We start from the raw sequence: 22,715 nt of genomic DNA, 5'->3' as shown, positions 1-22,715 counted from the left end.
GAATGGAAGATGCTTTTCTTGAGTATATAGGATGTTTCCAGAGAGGGAGTTACATATCCAGGTGGCTTTTCAATTAAGAACTGATTTGTCTAAGAATTTGTGGCGTGGCTTACGGAAAGTAAGACACAAAGACATCCTTATGGTCTAAGATTCAAACTCCACAGCTCCACAGTGTGGGAGATCTCTTCCCCTGCCTTCCCTGATTTCATGCCCTCCCTTCTCCACCCTCTTCTGAACCCCCAGGAAACTGCATCAGTGGGCTCCCTTTTCCTCTGGCTTCCTGTTGGTTGGCTAGTGGGGTGAACCAGCCGGTGATGGGGTAAGGCAGGAGAGTGGGCTTGGCCATTGGCTTCCCAGCCCTCTCCTTGCATCGCCAGGGCCGCAGCATCCCTCCACGCAAGGTCTCCTGCCATCAGGACCTGCCCAAGGGCTCTTTCTCTCTGTGCCACCAGCCCCTACCCTTGGCCCTCCCAGGCTAAGGCTGGTAATGGTGCCCCACTGTTTGTAGTTCAGGGTACCATCTTTAATGGCTCCTCTGTACCCTATCCTTGCCTTATAAGTGGTCCCTTCCTTAAACTCTGCTGAATTGACCCAGTTTGGTGTCCTGTCTGTTAGCTGTCAGACCTTGATTGATCTGCACTGAATTCAGAACACAACGTGAAGGTCCCCTTGCGCTCATTCCCTGCCAAGTAAACACTGTAAGTGGTCTGGGACCATCATCCTTCCTGCCCCCCCCCCCTTTCTACGGTGTCATGGGTTTTTACCGAGTAACTTGGGATTGGAACCCAGCTCCTTCGTGGGCCAGGAGACAGAGTCCAGTGGTGTCATCTGCTCCCAGGTTTCCGTCTTTGGCCAGCAGAGCAGTTTTTCGTGGAAAGACGAGACTGGTTTGTCTTGTGGAGAAAGCTCAGCAGTCTTTGGTGGCCCCAAGAAGTCATTTGGTTTCATGAGCACAGACCACACAGCCGGTCACCCATTTTCGTCCTGTCTCATCGCAGTCTGGCCCACTCGACCAGCCAGGGGTGGGAGGTCCAGGCTGCCTGAACTCACTCGCTCAGCCTCTGGTGCCACCTGCCCAGCACCTCGTGAGGCCTCGGCCAAGCCTCGCCATCTTTGGTCACTTTGCTAAAACATTGTCCTTCCATTTACCGATTTTTCAGCCTTCCTGACTTTTCCTCCAAGATATCATCAAGGTCTCTGAGAAGATTTCCGTAATAACATCAAGGGAGAGGGTAGAAAATAGGAGGGGAAAACCCTTCTGACTTAAGCCCCATAAAGTGTAAGCATTTTGAGGGCAGAGACTTTTCTATTAAAAACAAAAGCCTTAAAAATGAGTAGAAATGTATTTCATATTCGTTGCAAAGTCCTCAAATACAACAGTATATAAGGCAGAAAGTAAATGTTACTCTATAGTCCCATTTCCCAGCATAAAACCCCTACTAAGTGCTAGGCTTTTTGAGGCTTTTTCTATGGATATCATTTGAGGCTTTTTCTATGGATATGTAACATTTGTCCAACTTTTTGCATACATAGGATTACACTATAATTTCTATTCTGTCATCTGTTTATTCATTAGTCTATCTTGGAAAACCTTTTATTGTCAATTCTCATGGAACTACTTGATCCTTTTATCAGCTGCATAACACTCCATAATGTTATAAACGTATCATAATACCTTAGGGATGGCCATTTACTTGTTTTCCTATAACAACACTGCCGTGAGCATTCTTGTACATAAATCTTTAGATATTTGGGTCAGAACTTCTAAAGGTAATGTCCTTGGATAGGAATTGCTGAATCAAAGTTGTTACAAATTTTCTGTTTTTATGGTTATGGAGTTAGACTTAAGAGACTTTTCTGCTTTGAAAAAGACCACAAAGAATTCCAAACATACATACGTATGTGTATATACATGTGTGTCTATGAATATACAGTATGTTTCTAGCTTCCACTCTCCTCTGAGCTTCCAACTCATACCTACATATCCATATTATGTCTCTAATTAGTTGTCTATTAAGTTCTGGTTCCACAGATAAATATACTCTTGCCCTTGCCATCTAGTTCTCCCCGCAGTGTTCCTTCACCCAGCAAATGGCCCCAACACTCACCCAGTTGCTTAAATCACTCCTCCTTCCCCATCAACTCTCCCCAAACTCCCTTTCCACTGAAGCCTGAATATAGACTACTGTATACAGTGGGTCTACTTGTTGTGGTTCTTTTTTTCAAATGTATATTTCAATTTCTACTTAAGTGTAGCCTGAACAGTTCCTTAAGACTCAGAAATCCACAAAGCTGCTCAGTAGTAGAAGGTAATTAAAGGAACTTTCATCTATAAGGCTTTCCTGATACTGAATATTTAAAATATCGTCTCTGATTTTACAGGCTGAGAAGAGTTCTTTGCACTTCAGCAAGTCTAGCTGTCAATACATCCTCCCTTGTAGGATGTAAAATAGGAATCAGAGTACTTTAGGGGGCTTTCCAGAAAAACTGGACCATCCCCAAAGCACCACCTACAGAAAGTTTTAAATCTTCTCCATATTTTCAATACTTGATTCTTTGCCTGTTATGTCTCATTAAAGGTTTTTGTTGATCATGATTTATCTAAGAGAAAAGACCGATTTTCCCCTTACGCCTCTTCCCTTCTTTTTAGAATGAATGGGCCTGCTCCATTCACATCTCTATATATTCCAGGAATTATCTTCATTAAAGAACACTCAGTCTGCTTCCCAGATGTTAAAGGACGTAGGACCTGGGGCTGGAAGAGGTCTGGGATGATGACAGGCTTCCTGCTCTGACACAGGGTTCCCTTCTACCCGGGAGCTGTGCCCCAATGCGGCGGGTGTGGTTTCTCTTGGTGGATCCATTCTGACACTCAAGAAGCAAAGTATCTTACAAAGCTGCTCACACCCATAGATGAAGGTTTTTTGCTGTGTGCAGCCACTGGGCTGAGCTCTGGACGTGTAGTTTCTCATTTAATTTTCACAACAGCTCTGTAAGGTAGGTAGTAATGTCCCATTTTACAGGTAGAGAAACTAAGACTTGGAGTTCAGGAACTTGCCCAAGTCCCAGAGCTAGCGTGTGTCTGAGCCAGGATTTGAATCCAGATCTTGTGTCTTTAACCTTTGTCCTCTAAAACCATGCTATGAAAGCAGCACCTCTGTGATTGGGTGGACGGAGAGGAAAGGGGTTATTTTGTAAAGATAAGCATGGAAGGGGCGTGTGTATGGAGTCAGCTGAGCCAGCATTTGTCATCAGCTCCTGTGATGAGAAGAAGACCTGGAGCTGGGGAGAAATGGACCGTCAGGCAGATGTGAGTGACGAGATGCAAAATGGTTAGCGGTTATTCACCTTACTGATCAGTTAATGATGGGTCCCGTCAAGGCTGGATTTCCTGGTAGAAGGAGCAGCTCTCTCCCCATCTCGAACACACCCCAGCTTCTAACTTTTCATTTTTCATGATCCTGACCTTTCAGAACAGTAAACATTTCTAGAAGTGGCTAATGAATGCTTCCAGGTCCTTATTTCATGCCCCGGATTAGTCATTTATTAACAACCTCCCACATTTCACAGTTTCTTTTTTTTTTTTCTTAATTAATTTATTTATTTTGGTTGCATTGGGTCTTCGTTGTGGCGCGCCGGCTTCTCATTGCGGTGGCTTCTCTTGTTGCGGAGCAGGGGCTCTAGAGCGCAGGCTCAGCGGCTGTGGTTCACGGGCCCAGCTGCTCCGCAGCACGTGGGATCCTCCCGGATCGGGGCACGAACCCGTGTCCCCTAAATGGGCAGGCGGACTCTCAACCACTGCGCCACCAGGGAAGCCCCACCTGGTTAATTCTTACAACTCTCCCATCGCATGTCTAATGTAAAGGTTCCGTGGGCTCCTAAGGCACGCTCTTTGGAAGGTTTTTTTCTCCTGGGAGTTCATGGCCCCACTGGGCCCCATGCGCATGCCCTGGGCTTCTCTCCAGCGCCTATCATGTCTGCACTTGCGTCCACTCGGATGGGCAGTGCTCAGCTGCTCTGCTCAGTTGCTAAATGTTTTGAAACTCCCTGGGATGTGGAATCCGTTTTGTCTACCGGACGTCTTGCAGGATGTGTGTTCTCTAGATGACCTTCTGAGAAATGCTGGTTTAAATCCTTCTTGTGTTTTCAGCAGTAAGCACAAGTACCATAAAGTATCAGAAAGCCCTAATGGTAGTTACTGGAATGAATGAAGAGTGAGTAGGAAGTCAGGCAGTGAAGGAGGATCATCTTTGGCGTTAGACGTACTGAGTCCTGGTCCACCTTTTAGCCATGTGTCCCTTGCTAAGTTACTTAATGTCTCTAATTGTAGCCTCCCCAGCTGTAAAATAGGACTGCGTATACCTACCTCATGGGGCGCTGTAGAGGCTAATTGCGTTGGGTTGGTTAGTGTGGGCCTGGCACAGAGTGGACCCTAAACAGTGGAAGCTGTTTACCCCCTCCCTTCCTCCCTCCTCTTCACGTGCATTCGGAGACGCCACCAAAACAATCATTCTTAGGCAGCTCAGATTCATTCCTTCATCCATATAAGGGTCAACTTGCAAAGAACTGTATTCTAAGTGCCTTGTGATCTTAGTTAAATTCTACTCAACAGAATCAGTATGACTTTAGTGATGGCCAAAGGCATTCTGTTAAGACACATCTAGACTAAAGAATTCTTTACCAGGGAAGGAGAAAATAATTGCCCTTATCTTTGACTTTCTAAGCAAGCTATGTTTATTTATTTTCTTTGAATTTTTGAATTTATTTAATTTACTTTTTTATACAGCAGGTTCTTTTTCGTCATCCATTTTATACACATCAGTGTATACATGTCAATCCCAATCGCCCAGTTCATCACACCACCACCCCCACCACCCGCCGCTTTCCCCCTTTGGTGTCCATACGTTTGTTCTCTACATCTGTGTCTCTATTTCTGCCCTGGAAACCAGTTCATCTGTACCATTTTTCTAGATTCCACATATATGCGTTAATATACGATATTTGTTTTTCTCTATCTGACTTACTTCACTCTGTATGACAGTCTCTAGATTCATCCACGTCTCTACAAATGACCCAAGTTTGTTCCTTTTTATGGCCGAGTAATATTCCATTGTATATATGTGCCACATCTTCTTTATCCATTCATCTGTTGATGGACACTTAGGTTGCTTCCATGTCCTGGCTATTGTAAATAGAGCTGCAATGAACATTTTGGTACATGACTCTTTTTGAATTATGGTTTGCTCAGGGTATATACCCACTAGTGGAATTGTTGGGTCATATGGTAGTTCTATTTGTAGTTTTTTAAGGAACCTCCATACTGTTCTCCATAGTGACCGTATGAATTTACATTCCCACCAACAGTGCAAGAGGGTTCCCTTTTCTCCACACCCTTTCCAGCATTTATTGTTTCTAGATTTTTTTGAGCATGGCCATTCTAACTGGTGTGAGGTGATACCTCAGTGTAGTTTTGATTTGCATTTCTCTAATAATTAGTGATGTTGAGCAGATTTTCATGTGCTTCTTGGCCATCTGTATGTCTTCTTTGGAGAAATGTCTATTTAGGTCTTCTGCCTATTTTTGGATCCAGTTGTTTATTTTTTTAATATTGAGGTGCATGAGCTGCTTATATTTTTTGGAGATTAATCCTTTGTCCTTTGATTCGTTTGCAGATATTTTCTCCCATTCTGAGGGTTGTCTTTTTCGTCTTGTTTGTAGTTTCCTTTGCTGTGCAAAAGCTTTTAAGTTTCATTAGGTCCCATTTGTTTATTTTTGTTTTCATTTCCATTACTCTAGGACGTGGATCAAAAAAGATCTTGCTGTGATTTATGTCAAAGAGTGTTCTTCCTATGTTTTCCTCTAAGAGTTTTATAGTGTCTAGCCTTATATTTAGGTCTTTAATCCATTTTGAGTTTGTTTTTGTGTATGCTGTTAGGGAGTGTTCTAATTTCATTCTTTTACATGTAGCTGTCCATTTTTCCCACCACCATTTATTGAAGAGACTGTCTTTTCTCCATTGTATATCCTTGCCTCCTTTGTCATAGATTAGTTGACCATAGGTGTGTGGGTTTATCTCTGGGCTTTCTATCCTGTTCCATTGATCTATATTTCTGTTTTTGTGCCAGTACCATATTGTCTTGATTACTCTAGCTTCGTAATATAGTCTGAAGTCAGGGAGTCTGATTCCTCCAGCTCCGTTTTTTTTTTCCCTCAAGATTGTGTTGGCTACTTGGGGTCTTTTGTGTCTCCATACAAACTTTAAGATTTTTTGTTCTAGTTCTGTAAAAATTGCCATTGGTAATTTGATAGGAATTGCATTGAATCTGTAGATTGCTTTGGGTAGTATAGTCATTTTCACAATATTGATTCTTCCAATCCAAGAACATGGTGTATCTCTCCATCTGTTTGTATCATCTTTAATTTCTTTCATCAGTGACTTATAGTGTTCTGCATACAGGTCTTTTGTCTCCCTAGGTAGGTTTATTCCTAGGTATTTTATTCTTTTTGTTGCAATTCTAAATGGGAGTGTTTCCCTAATTTCTCTTTCTGATCTTTCATTGTTACTGTGTAGGAATGCAAGAGATGTCTGTGCATTAATTTTGTATCCTGCAACTTTACCAGATTCATTGATTAGCTCTAGTAGTTTTCTGGTGGCATCTTTAAGATTCTCTATGTGTAGTATCATATCATCTGCAAACAGTGATAGTTTTACTTCTTCTTTTCCAATTTGTATTCCTTTTATTTCTTTTTCTTCTCTGATTGCCTTGGCTAGGACTTCCAAAACTATGTCAAATAATAGTGGTAAGAGTGGACATCCTTGTCTTTTTCCTGATCTTAGAGGAAATGCTTTCAGTTTTTCACCATTGAGAATGATGCTTGCTGTGAGTTTGTCGTATATAGCCTTTATTATGTTGAGGTAGGTTCCCTCTATGCCCACTTTCTGTAGAGTTTTTATCATAAATGGGTGTTGAATTTTGTCGAAAACTTTTTCTGCATCTATTGAGATGATCATATGGTTTTTATTCTTCAATTTGTTAATATGGTATATCACATTGATTGATTTGTGTATATTGAAGAATCCTTGCATCCCTGGGATAAATCCCACTTGATCATGGTGTATGATCCTTTTAATGTGTTGTTGGATTCTGTTTGCTAGTATTTTGTTGAGGATTTTTAAAGCAAGCTATTTTTAGAATAGGGAAGTTCTCAACCTGAATTGCTCTCTTCCCTCTGAAGCTACCCTGGCAATCAGCAACCATTCACGCCCCTTCTGGAAGTCACCAAGGATGCACTGAACCTGCCTCTGATTTCTTTAGGGTCTACAAGCACCCCCAGTGACTTATGGTACAACTTTATTGAGCTGCCCTACCATGGGGAAAGCATCAGCATGCTGATCGCGCTGCCGACAGAGAGCTCCACCCCACTCTCGGCCATCATCCCACACATCAGCACCAAGACCATAGACAGCTGGATGAGCACCATGGTGCCCAAGAGGGTGCAGGTCATCCTGCCCAAGTAAGTAGCCCCTTTCCCTAAAAGAGAAAGCAACAGGACTACTCGATCCCTGGGAGTGATTGTGTCAGATACTGGACAACTAAAGGCTGAAATAGACACATCATGAAACCTGCCTTATTTTGCAGAAATTGCATGGTGGGACTACAGGGCTGTGCTTTTGTAAAAGTTGGTTTTAGTTGGTTTTCAATCCCTATGCCTCTTATATGGCAGGATAGTGATGATGGGGAAGGAAAGAAGGCAGCCTGGTCTCTAAGCCTCCACAAGACTACAGCTCTTGTGCCACTACAAGGGCTTTTGTTTTTTTTTTTTTGTTTTTTTTTTTTTTTTTTTTGTGGTACACGGGCCTCTCACTGTTGTGGCCTCTCCTGTTGTGGAGCACAGGCTCCGGACGCGCAGGCCCAGCGGCCATGGCTCACGGGCCCAGCTGCTCCGTGGCATGTGGGATCTTCCCGGACCGGGGCACGAACCCTCATCCCCTGCATCAGCAGGCGGACTCCCAACCACTGCGCCACCAGGGAAGCCCCCTACAAGGGCTTTTAATATAGGTCACTGTTCAAAAGACTGAAAAGCAGATGCATATCATCATTTGATAGTATGCTGAAAATACAATAAAGTTTAGTAGCGCTCCGTGTGTTTTGATAAGGAGTTTCATCTTAGGTACTTAAGTTTTAGCTGGAAGTTGCTAAAGACCAAGGTCCAAAAGGTGGGTAATAAGGAAATATTTTGAAGCCACCCAGGCAGAGTTCTTACATTAGTATCTAGGGCAGTTTTTCTATTATACCCTAAAAGTATAATATAAATGAAATGAACTTTTAAGACTTGAAACCAAGGGGAAAGGAATCCCAAATTCTGTCTGATTCCTAAATTTCTAACAGGTCAGAGAGTACTTTGCCCAGATCTGTGAAGCAGTCAGTGAATGTCCCCTTTTTATAAACTTTTCAACATTACTGTTTTGTCAGTACCCAGGGCTTTAAACCACCCAGGCCTCAGTGGTGGTGGCAATACCTTCCAGTTCTAATAGCTTTTAATTCTCTAGCCACTGAGTTAAGTAATCAGAAGAGTATATTCATAATAAGTATTAGTAATTCGTATTAGTAATTCTCCCAAGAGTATTTCTTTTTGTTGTAAAATAAGCCTTCACATAGGCAGTGCTTGCCATAAATGAAGAAGCTGGTGATGTACATAAATTATAGTTATAATGGTAAATTACCATATAAATTACCATAATAGCCCATCTGTGATGAGAATCTGCTCACTTAGCCTTGCTGCTTTCCCATAGGATGTGATAAAATCTGGTAAAACATCCTCTGATGATAGATTTAATAACTGACATTTACATATCTATAGCTATAATGCCAGATAGTCCACAAATATCCAAGAAATCCATATCAAACCCAAATGAATACCATTCCTAATGTTTGCCCCCATTTTAATGGTAAAATGCTTCCAGAATCCCAACACGAACTAGCAGGAATGTATTTCCTCTCTTTTGACCATCCCCAATCCCAGTAAGTATGGTGGCTCTTACAGCAGCCAAGATCGTGGCTCTGTGGTTGGGTATGGGGAAGAACTGTAGACATTCCAGAATACCAGACACTCATCAACACCCTGTTACCGAGTCCAAGCTTGTATTTCTCGCCGCATGACAGACCAGTAAATCAAGAAATATCAAGGAATAGCAACTTTATTCAGAAAGCCAGCAGACTGAGAAGACGGTGGACTAGTGTCCCAAAGAACCATCTTGCCTGAGTTAGAATTCAGGCTTCTTTTATACTAAAAGGGGAGGGAGTAAAGTCAAACATTTCCTGGTTCCCGTCAGCCTCCAGAGGGGATGTGTTCATTTCTTCCTTCCTGCAGTCATTCACAGGTGGGCCTGGTCAGGATAGTTACTGTGAGCTAAACAAAAGTATTTTAGCTGAATGCTCATTATCTGGGAGGTAGGGTTCCCAGAGATGGGCCATTTATGTGTAATTTAAGCTTATAGGCAACATCCCTTTAATGATTAACTTGTAATAGCATACAAAGGTTCTTCCCTATTGCAACCCTGCATTTCCCCATCAGCAAAAGAGAAAGTGCTTCTGCAGATCTTCCTAGGACTAGAATGGGGAGGCTGTTACCCATGAGGGTAAGGACGCCCCTACTTGCTGATACTGTGCGATTTTCCCAGGTATGTGTTTGAGAGATGAGTTGTTCTCTACTTACCTGGTACTTAAATCTTGGGATTACAATTAAAGATATAGGTGTTCAGAGTGTACTTTAAAAAGGATCTGTTTGTAAACCTTTTTTCCACTGGCACTGATTATATCATTTATAGTATATTGATTTTCCCCCTATTTTCTGCTTTCGTGCTAGGTTCACAGCTGTAGCACAAACAGATTTGAAGGAGCCGCTGAAGGTCCTTGGCATCACCGATATGTTTGATCCATCAAAGGCAAATTTTGCAAAAATAACAAGTAAGTTCAATTTAAAACTTGCCCTTAAACTTGTGGAGTATGTTACAAATTGAGTCTCTGATTTGTTCAGATAGAAAACGTCAAAATTAGGAATTTCTGCCGTAAAACTCTCCAGGGTTTAACCTGATATATCACCAAATGATGCTGTTGAGCCTTCATCACTTAAATCAGCATAAGTCATCCATCCCTACATTTCACATGTACATTTCATGTGAAGCCCAGGCGATCTCACCCATTTAAAGAAGCATTTCATGTGTTGTCTCTGTTACCTAAAAATCTGGCTCTTAGTAGATATGTCTCTTCCTTTTCCAAATGCAAACTTTCCCCCTGTATTTTCAAATTTTCAAAATCAAGATGTTTTGAGCTCTCAAATGCTTACTTCCACGGAACAACAGCAGGTACCACTATATTCAAATAGGTATTTTGGCATCTCATCACCCATTAATATGAAATAATATAAATTCAAAGGAGTCTGATTAGAGCTTTCCTTTGCCAAACCATGTAGGACACAGCTGGTATAATATCCCTTCCTTTGCCAGTACATGTAACTTTTTCCTAGAGTCATATTTGAATGGTGGGTCCTTTGTCTTTTTAAGTTAGAGCATAGCCACCTCCTGCCAAAGGCATGGCTTAAACATGATCTGTGCTCCAAGTTGTATTTTTCCCCTGAGTGATAAGGAAACAGTTAATTACCAACCTCAGTTGCTTGCTAGTGAACCCCTGAGTACCTGTCCTGGGGATTAAGGCGACTTCCCTGGTGAAACTGAAGCTCCATGGATGTTCGGATACTCTCATCCCTTTTGAACCAAACTCTCTTCCCCCATCCAGTGGCATTAGCATCACCTTGTTTGAAATTCACAATTTTGTCCGGACCTACTGAATCAGCGTCTTCGCTGCTTTTTTTTTTTTGCGGTACGCGGGCCTCTCACTGCTGTGGCCTCTCCCGTTGCGGAGCACAGGCTCTGGACATGCAGGCTCCGTGGCCATGGCTCACGGGCGCAGCCGCTCCATGGCACGTGGGATCTTCCCGGACCGGGACACGAACCCGCGTCCCCTGCATCGGCAGGCGGACTCTCAACCACTGCGCCACCAGGGGAGCCCAGCGTCTTCCCTTTAACAAGATTCCTCATCCCAGTGAAGTTTAAGAAACACTGTTTTGGTTTTTTTTTTCTTTTTTTATAAATTTATTTATTTATTTATGGCTGCATTCGGTCTTCATTGCTACGTGCGGGCTTTCTCTAGTTGTGGCGAACGGGGGCTACTCTTCCTTGCAGTACACTGGCTTCTCATTGTGGTGGCTTCTCTTGTTGCAGAGCACAGGCTTGAGGCACACGGGCTTCAGTAGTTGTGGCACTCGGGCTCAGTAGTTGTGGCGCATAGGCTCTAGAGCGCAGGCTCAGTAGTTGTGGCGCACGGACTCAGTTGCCCCATGGCATGTGGGATCTTCCCAGACCAAGCCTCAAGCCCGTGTCCCCTGCACTGGCAGGCGGATTCCTAACTACTGCACCAGCAGGGGAGCCCTGAGAAGCACTGTTTTAACCTGCCCTTTCCCCTTCAGGATTAGCTTTGTAGCTTAAATACTAGAGAGCAGTCGCAGGGCATTCACAGGTGTTCAGAGAGAGGACCAGGTGCCAAGAAATTCTCCTGAGAGGTTCTGTTTGTGCAGATGACGTGGTCCCTGCAAATGTGCCTCTCATTCATGATGGGTCACATTAGAGCCGAGCATCGGTGCAGATGACCCAAAAAGCACCCTCTCCATTTGTATCAGACCTGTGTCCCATCAAGGTCCCTATTAACTTCTGTTTGCATTAGCCTCGAATGCTAACCCCAGTGGGCGTTGCTGGAATGGTAAGATTTGCTGAGAAGGAAAGTTAATTCACTAGAAGGTCCCAGAGGCACGGCTGCATTTCTGAGCCTGGCCCTCCAGAGTGCCTGAACTCTGCTCCTACGCTTCACTAATATGCCCGTAAGATGAGTGACTTTTGTTATGAAAAGACAGCACTTACCATGCCACTAATTAGCCATGTGATTGGGGGACAGATTTCTTAACACTCTGGACCTTGCTTTCCCCTTCTGTAAGTGCCATATTTTTTCTGGATCTGACATTCTGTAATTGAAAAATAATATTGTTGGCTTGCTTCTTCTGGAAAACTAGGCTACCTCTTTAAAGCCCCGCTCTTTTCATTTTTTAATGCCATTCTTAGCGATCAGAGTTGAATTGATAGAGTCACTAACACATTTGGGATCCGGGACTCCCTCCTCTGAAGTGATGTCACAGTTCACTTAGCAGAGGCTGAAATTAACCGTGGGTGACCGTCACCCTACATACAGCTTTCAGTCAGCAGGACGGCAAGAGGTCACTTCTCCTGACACCTTTTAAGAATTGGAGCTTGCCATGGCTTTGAGGTTACTTCCCCCGCTGACCCGATGGCCTGCATATCAATTCAATGCTGTTTTTGTTTTGTTTTCTGGAAACAGGGTCCGAAAACCTTCATGTTTCTCACATCTTGCAAAAAGCGAAAATCGAAGTCAGTGAAGATGGAACCAAAGCTTCAGCAGCAACAAGTAAGTAAGCCCTGGGCAGGACTGGTCCTGGTGAAGGGAGCAAGTGTACTCTGGCCCACTCATCAGCTTAACTAATGTGTCCTGAGCCCTATTTCTAGCCAGGCACTGTGGATTGACCCTCGGGAGACAGTGGTGACTTCAGGAGGATCTACATCCACGAAGCTCAGCATCTGTGACATTAAGGAAAGCACTTCAGTAGAAATTCCTCTAGGATGGGCGTTGGCAAACTTTTTCTGTAAAGAGCTAGATAGTATATAGTTTCTGCTTTGTGAGCTACACGGGGTCTGTATATACAACTCTACCCTTTTCAGTGTGAAAGCAGCCTAGACTATACAGGCAAATGGGCATGGCTGTGTTCCAATAAATCTTTCTTCATAAAAGCAGGGCCCCTCAGACTTGGCCTAAGGATGGTAGTTTACTGACCCCGCTCTCAGAAGGATGAAACATATTGTGGATTCTTATTGACAGAAAAGACCCATCTTCACCTTAAAACATAAAATAATAGCAGCTACTAATAGGAAAATAGCCAATTGGGTCTGGACGAAGGATGAAGTGAAGAAATAACAAGCAACTATTGAATTACAGCAAGATTGCTATGCAGCCTTCCTCAATCATTAGAACATCCACATTTGCTTTGTCCTCAATAGCTTATATAATGGAGAAAATAGAGCAATTTTAGGTTGGTTTTTGTACCCCCTAATTATCCACATGAGATTGGATGAATAGATCTGGCCAAACTCTGTGAATTCATCAAGTGAATATCTTAGCTATACCTGTAACTAGGTCAAATATTTCTGGTCATTAAAAGGTATCATTTATACTCAAAATAGACATTTGGGGCTTCCCTGGTGGCACAGTGGTTGAGAATCCGCCTGCCGATGCAGGAGACACGGGTTCGTGCCCTGGTCCGGGAAGATCCCACATGCCGCGGAGCAACTAAGCCCGTGAGCCATGGCCGCTAGGCCTGCGCGTCCGGAGCCTGTGCTCCGCAACGGGAGAGGCCACAACAGTGAGAGGCCCGCATACCGCAAAAAAAAAAAAAAAAAAAAAAAAAAAAATAGACATTTGATTGCCTTTCTAGAATAAGCATTTAATTTTTATTCCTTTAAAATAGGGTTTAAAACAAAGACCTAGAAAGTGACATCTAAATTTTGCCAAAGTTATTGAGCAATTTTGCCAATTGGTATAACTATCGGGACGGACTACTTAAGATGCAGGGCCCTATGCAAAATGAAAATACGGAGCCCTTTGTTCAAAACTTATTAAGAATTTCAAGACAGCAATAGCAGAGCACTAACCCAAGTTCAGGGCCATTGTGAGTGTGGGGCTCCTGTGACTGCCCAGGTCACATGCGCTCGAAGCCAGCCCTGCTGTATTAGTCTGCTAGGTCTGCTCACAGTTCTGGAGAATAGAAGTCCAAGATCAAGGTGTTGGCAGGGTTCCTTTCTCCTGAGGCCTCTCTCCTTGTCTTGCAGACGGCCACCTTCTCACTGTGTCCTCACATGGCCTTCTCTCTGTGTGCTCACATCCCTGGCATCTCCCTCTCTTCTTATAAGGACACCAGTCCTATTGGATTAGGGCCCTACCTTCATGGCCTCATTTAAACTTAAAAACATCCTTAAAGGCCCTGTCTCCAAATATAGTCACATTTGGGGTTAGGGATTCAGTGTACAGGTTTTGAGGGGGTACAGTTCAGTCCATAACACTTGCTAACTGTTGATTTAATTTTAATAACCCTGGGTTGAGCGGTCTACCCAAGCATAGCTGCAGATGTTTCCCTTACAACATCAAGTCCAAGTCGTTAACACTTCCCAGGGGATTGAGGAAGAAGACTGGGTCACTGCAGCCCGCATGGGGCAGTTATGCCAGGCGTCTACCCTCCTGCAAGGCCTTACCACTAGCTTACACATCAAAGCTGCCATTGGTAAACAGCAGAGTAAACATGTGTAAGACCATAAGCCTAAATAAGTTTGCTTTCTAAGTCCAATGTCTACACCAGATGAGTCGAACAGCAATATAAGGTAGTAGGTCCCAGATGAGCAGTCTACACTGCCAGTGAGAGGACAGTCTAGATGGTGTGCTCAATGAAGGCACAGACAAAATGGATGAGAAGTGAGCGGATCCTTGATACAGGATTTGGATAAGCTAAAAGGCCCAGGGACCAGGCATCAGCTAGGAAGATGGTGTGAATGAAAAACAGCTAATAATTAACAGTGAATATGCGCTGGGTGTTTATTAAGTGGCGAACACTGTTCTAAGAGCTGTAATATGTTTCATTTAATCCTAATCAAAACCCTACAAGGAGTAAGTACGTTTATTAAAGGAGATGGGGCTTGTGTAGACTAAACGAGGAAGGATGGAAAGGCAGAGCTGCACCATGGCAGGTGTGCAGGCAGTGGTGACCACTGGGCCTGTTATTACATGGCTAGCCTGTGGGACAGGAATCATGTCCTGCCTTGAATTACGTGCTGCCTTGCTGGCCTCATGCTGGGCGTACAATGCATTTTCCTTTTCCTCCCGCAGCTGCGATTCTGATTGCAAGGTCATCGCCTCCCTGGTTTATAGTAGACAGACCTTTTCTATTTTTCATCCGGCATAATCCTACAGGTAAGTGATTCTCCTCCTCCGTTTGTCACTAGCTGTTAGTTGACTCCAGAAGCGCTGCTTTTAATCCTTGTCCCATGTGTCACCAAGTGCCAACGCTTTCAGTAATGTACCCACGCCCCTCGCAGAGAGAGGAAAATCAGGCTGCTTTTACAGAGTGTGATGGCATTTTTCAAACACAGGATTTTAGGTTTTGTTTTGTTTTGTTAACATCTCGAGAGCTCTGTAGCCCTTTGGGGCATTTTGACGTCTACTGATTTTTTTTATAAAGGCAGTAAGTACATTTTGCAGGAAGCTACCTGTCTTCAACCTTTGTAAGGGCACCCTGCTGTGATGACCTGAGAATTGTTAATTCAGTCTGTCTTAGCTCCATGAGTCAGGGGTTCAAAGTTGGCTCTGTCCTCTAGCTTCATCTTTAAAATTAGAATAACAATAATTCCTACCTCTTAATACAGTTATGAAGAATAATTAAGACTGTCTTTGTGGAGACGTTGTCGTCATGTTGGTACAGAGTAGAAACTAACATAGTCTAGCTTTTACTCTTCTTTTAATCAATAACATAAGCTAGTTCCTTATCCTTTTATCTCATTGCATCTTCATTGTTATAATTGGTGCAAACAGTCCAATATGGGAGCCTCTAGCCACATGTGGATACTTAGCTTTTTAACTTTAATTAATTAAAATGAAATGTAATTAAAAATTCAGTGTCTTAATCACACTAGCCACATTCCAAGGGCTCAATAGGCACATGTGACCAATGGCTACCATGTTGGACAATGAAGATACACACATTCCCGTCATTGCAAAAAGTTCTATTGGACAGCACTGCTTAAGAGCAGTGGGTTAAACACAGCCCAGAAACCTCCCCTTAAATGTACCTTCCATCTTATTTTAAGGATTGTTATTTATAGAGTTATGTGTTGTGTCCTTCTAATTCTCTAGGTGCTGTTTTATTCATGGGGCAGATAAACAAACCCTGAAAAGTATACAAAAGGAACCATGCAAAGCAAAGACTGCTTTGCTACGAAGAAAAGACTCCTTTCCTACATCTTTCATAGTTCTGTTAAATATTTTTGTACATTACTTTCTTTTTCAAAACTAGTTCTTAGGAACAGAGACTCAATGATGCAGCATTTCTGTTCTGGGAGGCGTTAAGGGAAAAAGGGCAAGATGGCGGGAACACTGTACTGAAAAATGAATAGAAGGCTTCCAAATGTCTAAAAGATTTTTTAAACTACTGAGTGGTTACCTAGGTCAGCAACCCTCTTGAGTATTTACTGTCCAGTTCAGGATCTTTGTTTTGTTTTGTTTATATGTGTGGCTTTTCAGAAAAATAATTAATCAGTGTGATGGGAGGGGGAAAAAGGACATTTTATGGTAGCTCTTTTATATGAAAAAAATATTATTGGCCTTTTAAATTTTTTTTTTGGTCTCATCCAAAGTCTTGATAGTAAGAATCACTTTGGGGATAGAAATAGCGAAATCTCTAGGCTCTTTGTGTGTTTTTGTTGTTGTTGTTGTTTTATATAATGCATGTATTCACTAAAATAAAGTTTAAAAAACGAATGTCTTGCTAGACAAGGTTTGCTGTTGTGCAGTGTGCCTGTCACTACTGTTCTGTACTCTTTGGATTTGCATTTTTGTATTTTGTACAAAGTAAAAATAAAGTGTTATGAGTAGTAGAAGAAAAAAAAAAAAGCCATTTCTCTGCTATTTGAAAATACAACAAAAGAAATAGCTTTTTAAAAATACCTCAGGGCTTCCCTGGTGGCGCAGTGGTTGAGAATCCTCCTGCTGATGCAGGGGACACGGGTTCGTGTCCCGGTCCGGGAAGATTCCACATGCCGCGGAGCGGCTGGGCCCGTGAGCCATGGCCACTGCGCCTGCGCGTCCGGAACCTGTGCTCCGCAACGGGAGAGGCCACAACAGTGAGAGGCCCGCGTAACGCAAAAAAATAAAAATAAAAATAAAAAAAATAAAATAAAAATACCTCAGCCTCTTCTAGTAAACCTTTGCACTTAGGCAAACAGCAAGAAACCCCTGGCCTTCCCTTCCCTTCCCTCTAAACCGAGCGATCAGACACTGTTCCCTGCCGCAGCACCTGCCAGTTTACAGATCCCTCAGGGAGCCACTGTCACAGTAAATCCATCTCTGATGTCAGCTGTGGTTCCTCAGGTGAGGGCTGAGGCTTCTCAGCAAAGGTAGGGATTTTGTAACAAAAGCAGAAAGAAGTTACCTAGTGAACAGTGACTGTTTTATTTTTGATGATAGGCCGGAGCTTTTGTTGTTCGAAACGACAAGCTTTTGGTCTTTTGTGTTTTTGGAGAACTCATCACAATTCTAATGTTACCATTTTTTATTTGCCTGGTTTTTTTTTTTTTTTTTTTTTACTAATTTCCCGAAGATTTGGGTAGTCTTATCTAAATCAGAATGCTTTTAAAAGTATTTATCAAAACTTTGAACTTTTTATTTTAACCTTCGAGCTCTGTTTGTCTCTCTTTATACATTTAAACCTCACGTTCAACTCTCCACCATTTTGCCTTTTGTAATTTTTATTCGTCAAGTGGACTGAGTTTTGCTGTTTGCAACTATTTAAGTGTGGATAACTTGGTTAACCAAGAGAGAATGGAGAAAGGGGGCAATTGTTTTCCTGATTTAAGAGTAAATGCCAAAAAATTATTTTGAAGGGCTACCTGAGGCTACTTGCATTCTAGCAAACATGCTAGTATAGTTATTAATGCCTCTAAAGTAGTTTTACTGGTTTTCCAGTTTTCTGATCCCATTCAGTTATATTATTTTGATAGTTTAAAAAAGGAGTAGTGTTAGCAGTAATTTGAGAATTATCCACATCATTCATTCATTCTTTTATATACCTCTGGGGTACCAAGTACCAGGCGGTACAAAGACAAATATGTCCTTTCCTTAAGTGACTTGATTTTGGAAGGGAAAGAGAGAATCCTAGCCCAGCAAAGTATCTAACTATTGCAAGTGTATTTACAAGATGTGGAAGTAGGATCAAGTGGTCATTCGTCCAGGAGAGAGGATATAAAAGTGGCTGCAGGGTCAAGACTAGATCCCTGGGCTCTTGACTCCAGCACTGCTCATTCCAGAAAGGACCAGAAGAGTTTGCCTTTCAGTATAGTGGCCCTGTTACATGATACAGGTAGTCTGCTCCCCAGTGAAATAATGAGTCAAATTTTACTGGGCACATTAAATTTTAAAGTATCTGGTCCCATTTCTGAATGCCTCTTCAATAGATTATAGCATTTCAAATTTATGATATACAAAACTTGGAAACATCTCATGGAAAATTCATAATATCAAGGTTCTCAGACCATATCTATACATCTATCTATCTATCTATCTATCTATATATATATATATATCTCGTATTTTTCATTTGATCCTTCCACCCTACTCATCTTTAGCCTTTCCTCATGTTGACTTAAAACACGTAGAATGCCAGGTGTTTCTCCGGCAAAGATGGGTTTATTCGGGATCAGCAGAGAATTACAATTCGGGATCTGCAACTTTGGGGAGGCTCGTACGGTCCACCCCCACGGCAAGAGAAGGAAATGCTTTTATAGAGGAGAAAAGAAAGTGAGCGGCTGTGATAAACAAAGGGTTCATGGCTTTGCATTGGCTGAGTCCTTGTGGGGAAAGAAGAGGAGTCTGTCTCTTCCCTGTTGGACTCAACTGTCTTCACAGGGCATGAGAGCTCCCTCTTCTGGTCTCCAGACTCTATTGCAGTTTCTGTTTATTAATTTTTTGCACTTATCAGTCAACACCCAGATTCTGACCCTGGCTGACTCTAAGACCCTGTTTATAATCTCTGGACTTGGGGAAAAATTTCCTCTCAAATTATTATTTTTCTAAAATTCAACTTTTATCTTTTGATACACTTAGTGGGTCTGTCGACCTTGTCTTCAAAATGATAAAGTTTATGAAAACTCCTTTACTTGAGGGAAACGAATAAATTTAAAGTATGGAGACTGCCACAGAAATGACATACCTGGGGTAAAAGATCATGTTTGCTGTGCTGCTGCGATTTATAATAAGAAATACATATTTGGTCTTCATCCCCATTTCTGGCACAGAACTCCCCAAACCTTTGGAATTTCTTAAGTGAGGAACACACAAAAAAGGGGGTCTTTTGTTATGTTAATGAGGTAACTTTTCCTGCTCCCAAGGATGGGGGTTGGTCACCAGGAGACCCAATCACGTGATTGGAGGGGGTTGGAACTTTTAGTTCCACCCCCCTGACCTCCTGGGACAGGGGGAGGGGCTAGGGGTTCACACCGATGGCTAATGATCTAATCAGTTGTATTTATGAAATGAAGCCTCTGAGAAAATCCGAAATGACGGTTTGCAGAGCTTCTGGGTTGGTGAACTGAACACATGGAGATACAGGGAAAGCGGCATGCTCATTGACAGCTCCTCGCCCTTGACCTTCCCCCAGACCTTGCCCTATTTGTCTCTTCCATTTGGCTGTGTTCCTGAGTTATATCCTTTTGTAAGAAACGAGTAATCTAGTAAATAAGAGGTTCCTCTGCATTGTATGAGCTGCTCTAGCCAATTCATCGAACCCAAGGAGGGGGTCATGGAAACCTCTGATTTATAGCCAGTGGCTCAGAAGCACAGGTAACAACCTGGGCTTGCAATTGGCATCCGAGGTGGGAGGCAGTCCTACCGGCCTGAGCCCTTAACCTATGGAATCTGATGATACTCTCTCCGGGTAGATAGTGTCGGAATTGAGTTGAATTGTAGGACACCCAGCTGGTGTAGGGAAAACCCACGCACACTGGAATTGGGTGTCAGAATCTTTATTTGCTATGTAGATATTTGAGCAAGCAATCTACTCATGGATTAGATGTCATACTGAGTTCGGACAGGAGACAGGCTGCAATTTCCCTAAAGTAACAAAATGGTAGACTTCTGGAAAAGCTGAGGACAACAACCAGTAAATTCACTCCTTTGACACTTAATGAGATGGGGACTTTCAACTCTTTTTAAAAAATTTATTTTTATTTATTTTGGCTGCAGCAGGTCTTAGTTGTGGCACACAGGTTTCTTAAATTGCAGCATGCGAACTTTTAGTTGCGGCATGCATTCGGGATCTAGTTTCCCGACCAGGGATCGAACCCGGGCCCCCTGCATAGGAAGTGCAGAGTCTTACCCACTGGACCACCAGGGAAGTGCTGGGACTTTCAATTCTGCCTGAGACACAAGGAAAACAAAGAGTAGGCACTGACCCAAATAAGTTGAAAGTGCTATGTCTTGTTGGCCTTCGAGTCTTTGTTTTAAAAAGGAAATGATGACAGGTGAAAAAATGCCAATCATAAGAGAACTTTACAGAAAGACACAAGGGAGTGGCTTTTGTACCGGCAGCTCTTTGTTTTCCTGAAAATAAAAAACTGAAAGACACATGTGCTCCACATTAAGGGAACCCAAGAAACTGAAGGAGGCAGGTCAGGGATTTGCCCAGAGCCAGCAGAGTAAATGTGGTCGGTGGCGACTGCCCGGTAGAGGTGAGGTTTGGGTGAGCTGCTGGACGAACTCTGTGTCCTTGACCTCCCGTGAATGCTGAAAGACACTGTGTCCTACCAGGAGTCCACTTCGGGCGGCCAAAGAGTGGACACCACCACTGGCTCCACAGCCCTGTTTCTTTCAAGATTCCCCAAACTGCCCCTTTGACCCTCTTCCAAATCTTGAAGAAAAAAGGATGCAGATGTTGTGATTTAAAGGAGAAATATGCTAAGTGAGAAACAACCGCTCTACACGATATCAGGTATGTTGTTTGCAGATTACATTGTTGTATATGAGGTAGTAAAATGGAAATGAGTTTTTTAATCCCTTAATGTTATACCTCCTTCGTCTGCAGTTTAAAATCCCAGCTACCAAAGGTAAAGAGAAGGGTGGCAGACTTTTGTGCTTGTCCTTTCTAGACAAAAAACAATCCCAGGACCAAAAACCTGAGTCCTAGTGGCAGGTTGTCTGGAGCCTAACTAATGGTCACCATTGCCAAGTTCATCTGTGGATGGTCAGCTTATTTTTGACTGTATGTGTCTTGTTAACTGTAACGTCTGCTGGTATCTCCTGGCCCTTGCTGACATGTTTTCTTGCTGTGGAGGCGCTGATATCAATAATTTATGTAGAGGAAGTGTTATCAGAAAGTCAGGTAAACCCTTCCTCCTCTGACTAGAAATGTCCTTCTCTAGCTGACAATGACCTCATTACTCATCTCTCCTGCAAAACTCATTAAAATAAACTCACTAGTTCACTGTGCAATTTTAATGTACAACAGATATGGTAAAACGGTGTTCTGTGAATCATCAAATTAATGGGGTTCTTCCTCAGTTGAAAGGGGAATAAGCTAATGTATTTAATTTTCTCAGTCATTTAGCTCTCAGAAAATTTTCTTAAAACCCTTAGTCTTGGGGCTTCCCTGGTGGCGCAGTGGTTGAGAGTCCGCCTGCCGATGCAGGGGACAAGGGTTCGTGACCCGGTCTGGGAAGATCCCACATGCCGCGGAGCGGCTGGGCCCGTGAGCCATGGCCGCTGAGCCTGCGCGTCCGGAGCCTGTGCTCCGCAACGGGAGAGGCCACAACAGTGAGAGGCCCGCGTACCGCAAAAAAAAAAAAAAAAAAAAAAAAAAAAAAAAACCCTTAGTCTTCTGTTATTGGTGAGCGCAAACAGGCAGCCGGATAATTGAACAGGAGCAAATGAGCATTTAGTGGAAAGCACAAACACTACTGATGCCGAGACAGCTTTCTTTTTTCAGGAGCGTGTGTGCTTGTGATGATGATTTTTGACTGCATGAATTTTCTCCTGGAAAAATTGTTCTCTGTTTGCAAGATGCGATTCAATCTAGCCATCAGTCTTGGTATCCTGCAGAGAGAACTGTGGCTTTCAAGTGCTCTGATAGTCAACCAAAGTTGCGAACCACAGCTCTAGGGCCCAGCAACAATGGTGGAGGGCTTTACCAACTGAGAGAAGACTCAGGGGTCTGCTGAGGGGAAGAGAAAAAGTGGGCTTAAGGATGCAGATGTGGGCAGCATGGGGCCACCCTCAGCTGGGAAAAGTTGTGGACCACCCCCCCATGAGAAGAATGTCCACATCTGGTTTTATGAAGTGTCAAGATCACAGTGAGATTCCCTTGCCTCTGCAGTGCATTTTCTGCCATCATAAAAAGAGAAGAGGAAAAAAAAGTCTTTTCAAAGTTTTATCCATGGCAGCCCTGCAATTCTCCCTCTTTCCAGTAAAGATAAAAGAGCTCAAACATCCATACCTTGGCATCAGTAATGAATTGTTCATACATGAAACTCTTACGTCCTGAGGGGAGAGGTAAACTAGCTTCTGCAGAAATAGTCATAAAATATCATAGCTGTAAGGGGCCTAGAAAAGTCATGTTTCACTGTAATCAAATGTTATCAATCTTTCCTGTATAAGGGAGAAAATGGTGTTCCCCATAATAGCACTTTATGTGTTACTTCACTGCAAGTAGGGTTAGAGCACCACCTTGTGGCCAAAATCTAACACATGCCAAATACAAAAAGCCACATTTGTTCCATTCTTACT

At 42.9% G+C, this 22,715-nt stretch overlaps 1 protein-coding gene across 2 annotated transcripts in view; it reads left to right on the top strand.

Moving 5' to 3' along the window:
• Positions 1-16,703, top strand: part of SERPINE2 (serpin family E member 2) — a 74,538-nt gene extending 57,835 nt beyond the window's left edge. For both annotated transcript variants that reach the window (XM_059055530.2, XM_067026992.1), the window contains exons 5-9: positions 7,317-7,515; positions 9,868-9,968; positions 12,447-12,533; positions 15,057-15,140; positions 16,080-16,703. In XM_059055530.2, coding sequence (XP_058911513.1) covers positions 7,317-7,515; positions 9,868-9,968; positions 12,447-12,533; positions 15,057-15,140; positions 16,080-16,117 — 509 coding nt within the window. In that variant the 3' untranslated portion in view covers positions 16,118-16,703. The remainder of the gene's footprint in view (positions 1-7,316; positions 7,516-9,867; positions 9,969-12,446; positions 12,534-15,056; positions 15,141-16,079) is intronic.
• The last annotated feature ends 6,012 nt before the right edge of the window (positions 16,704-22,715 follow it).

Source organism: Kogia breviceps, chromosome 2 (genome assembly GCF_026419965.1).
Source record: "Kogia breviceps isolate mKogBre1 chromosome 2, mKogBre1 haplotype 1, whole genome shotgun sequence".
Taxonomy (NCBI): Eukaryota; Metazoa; Chordata; class Mammalia; order Artiodactyla; family Physeteridae; genus Kogia; species Kogia breviceps.
The sequence above is the reverse complement of the archived record's forward strand: the minus strand, read 5'-3'. Positions and strand labels throughout refer to the sequence as shown.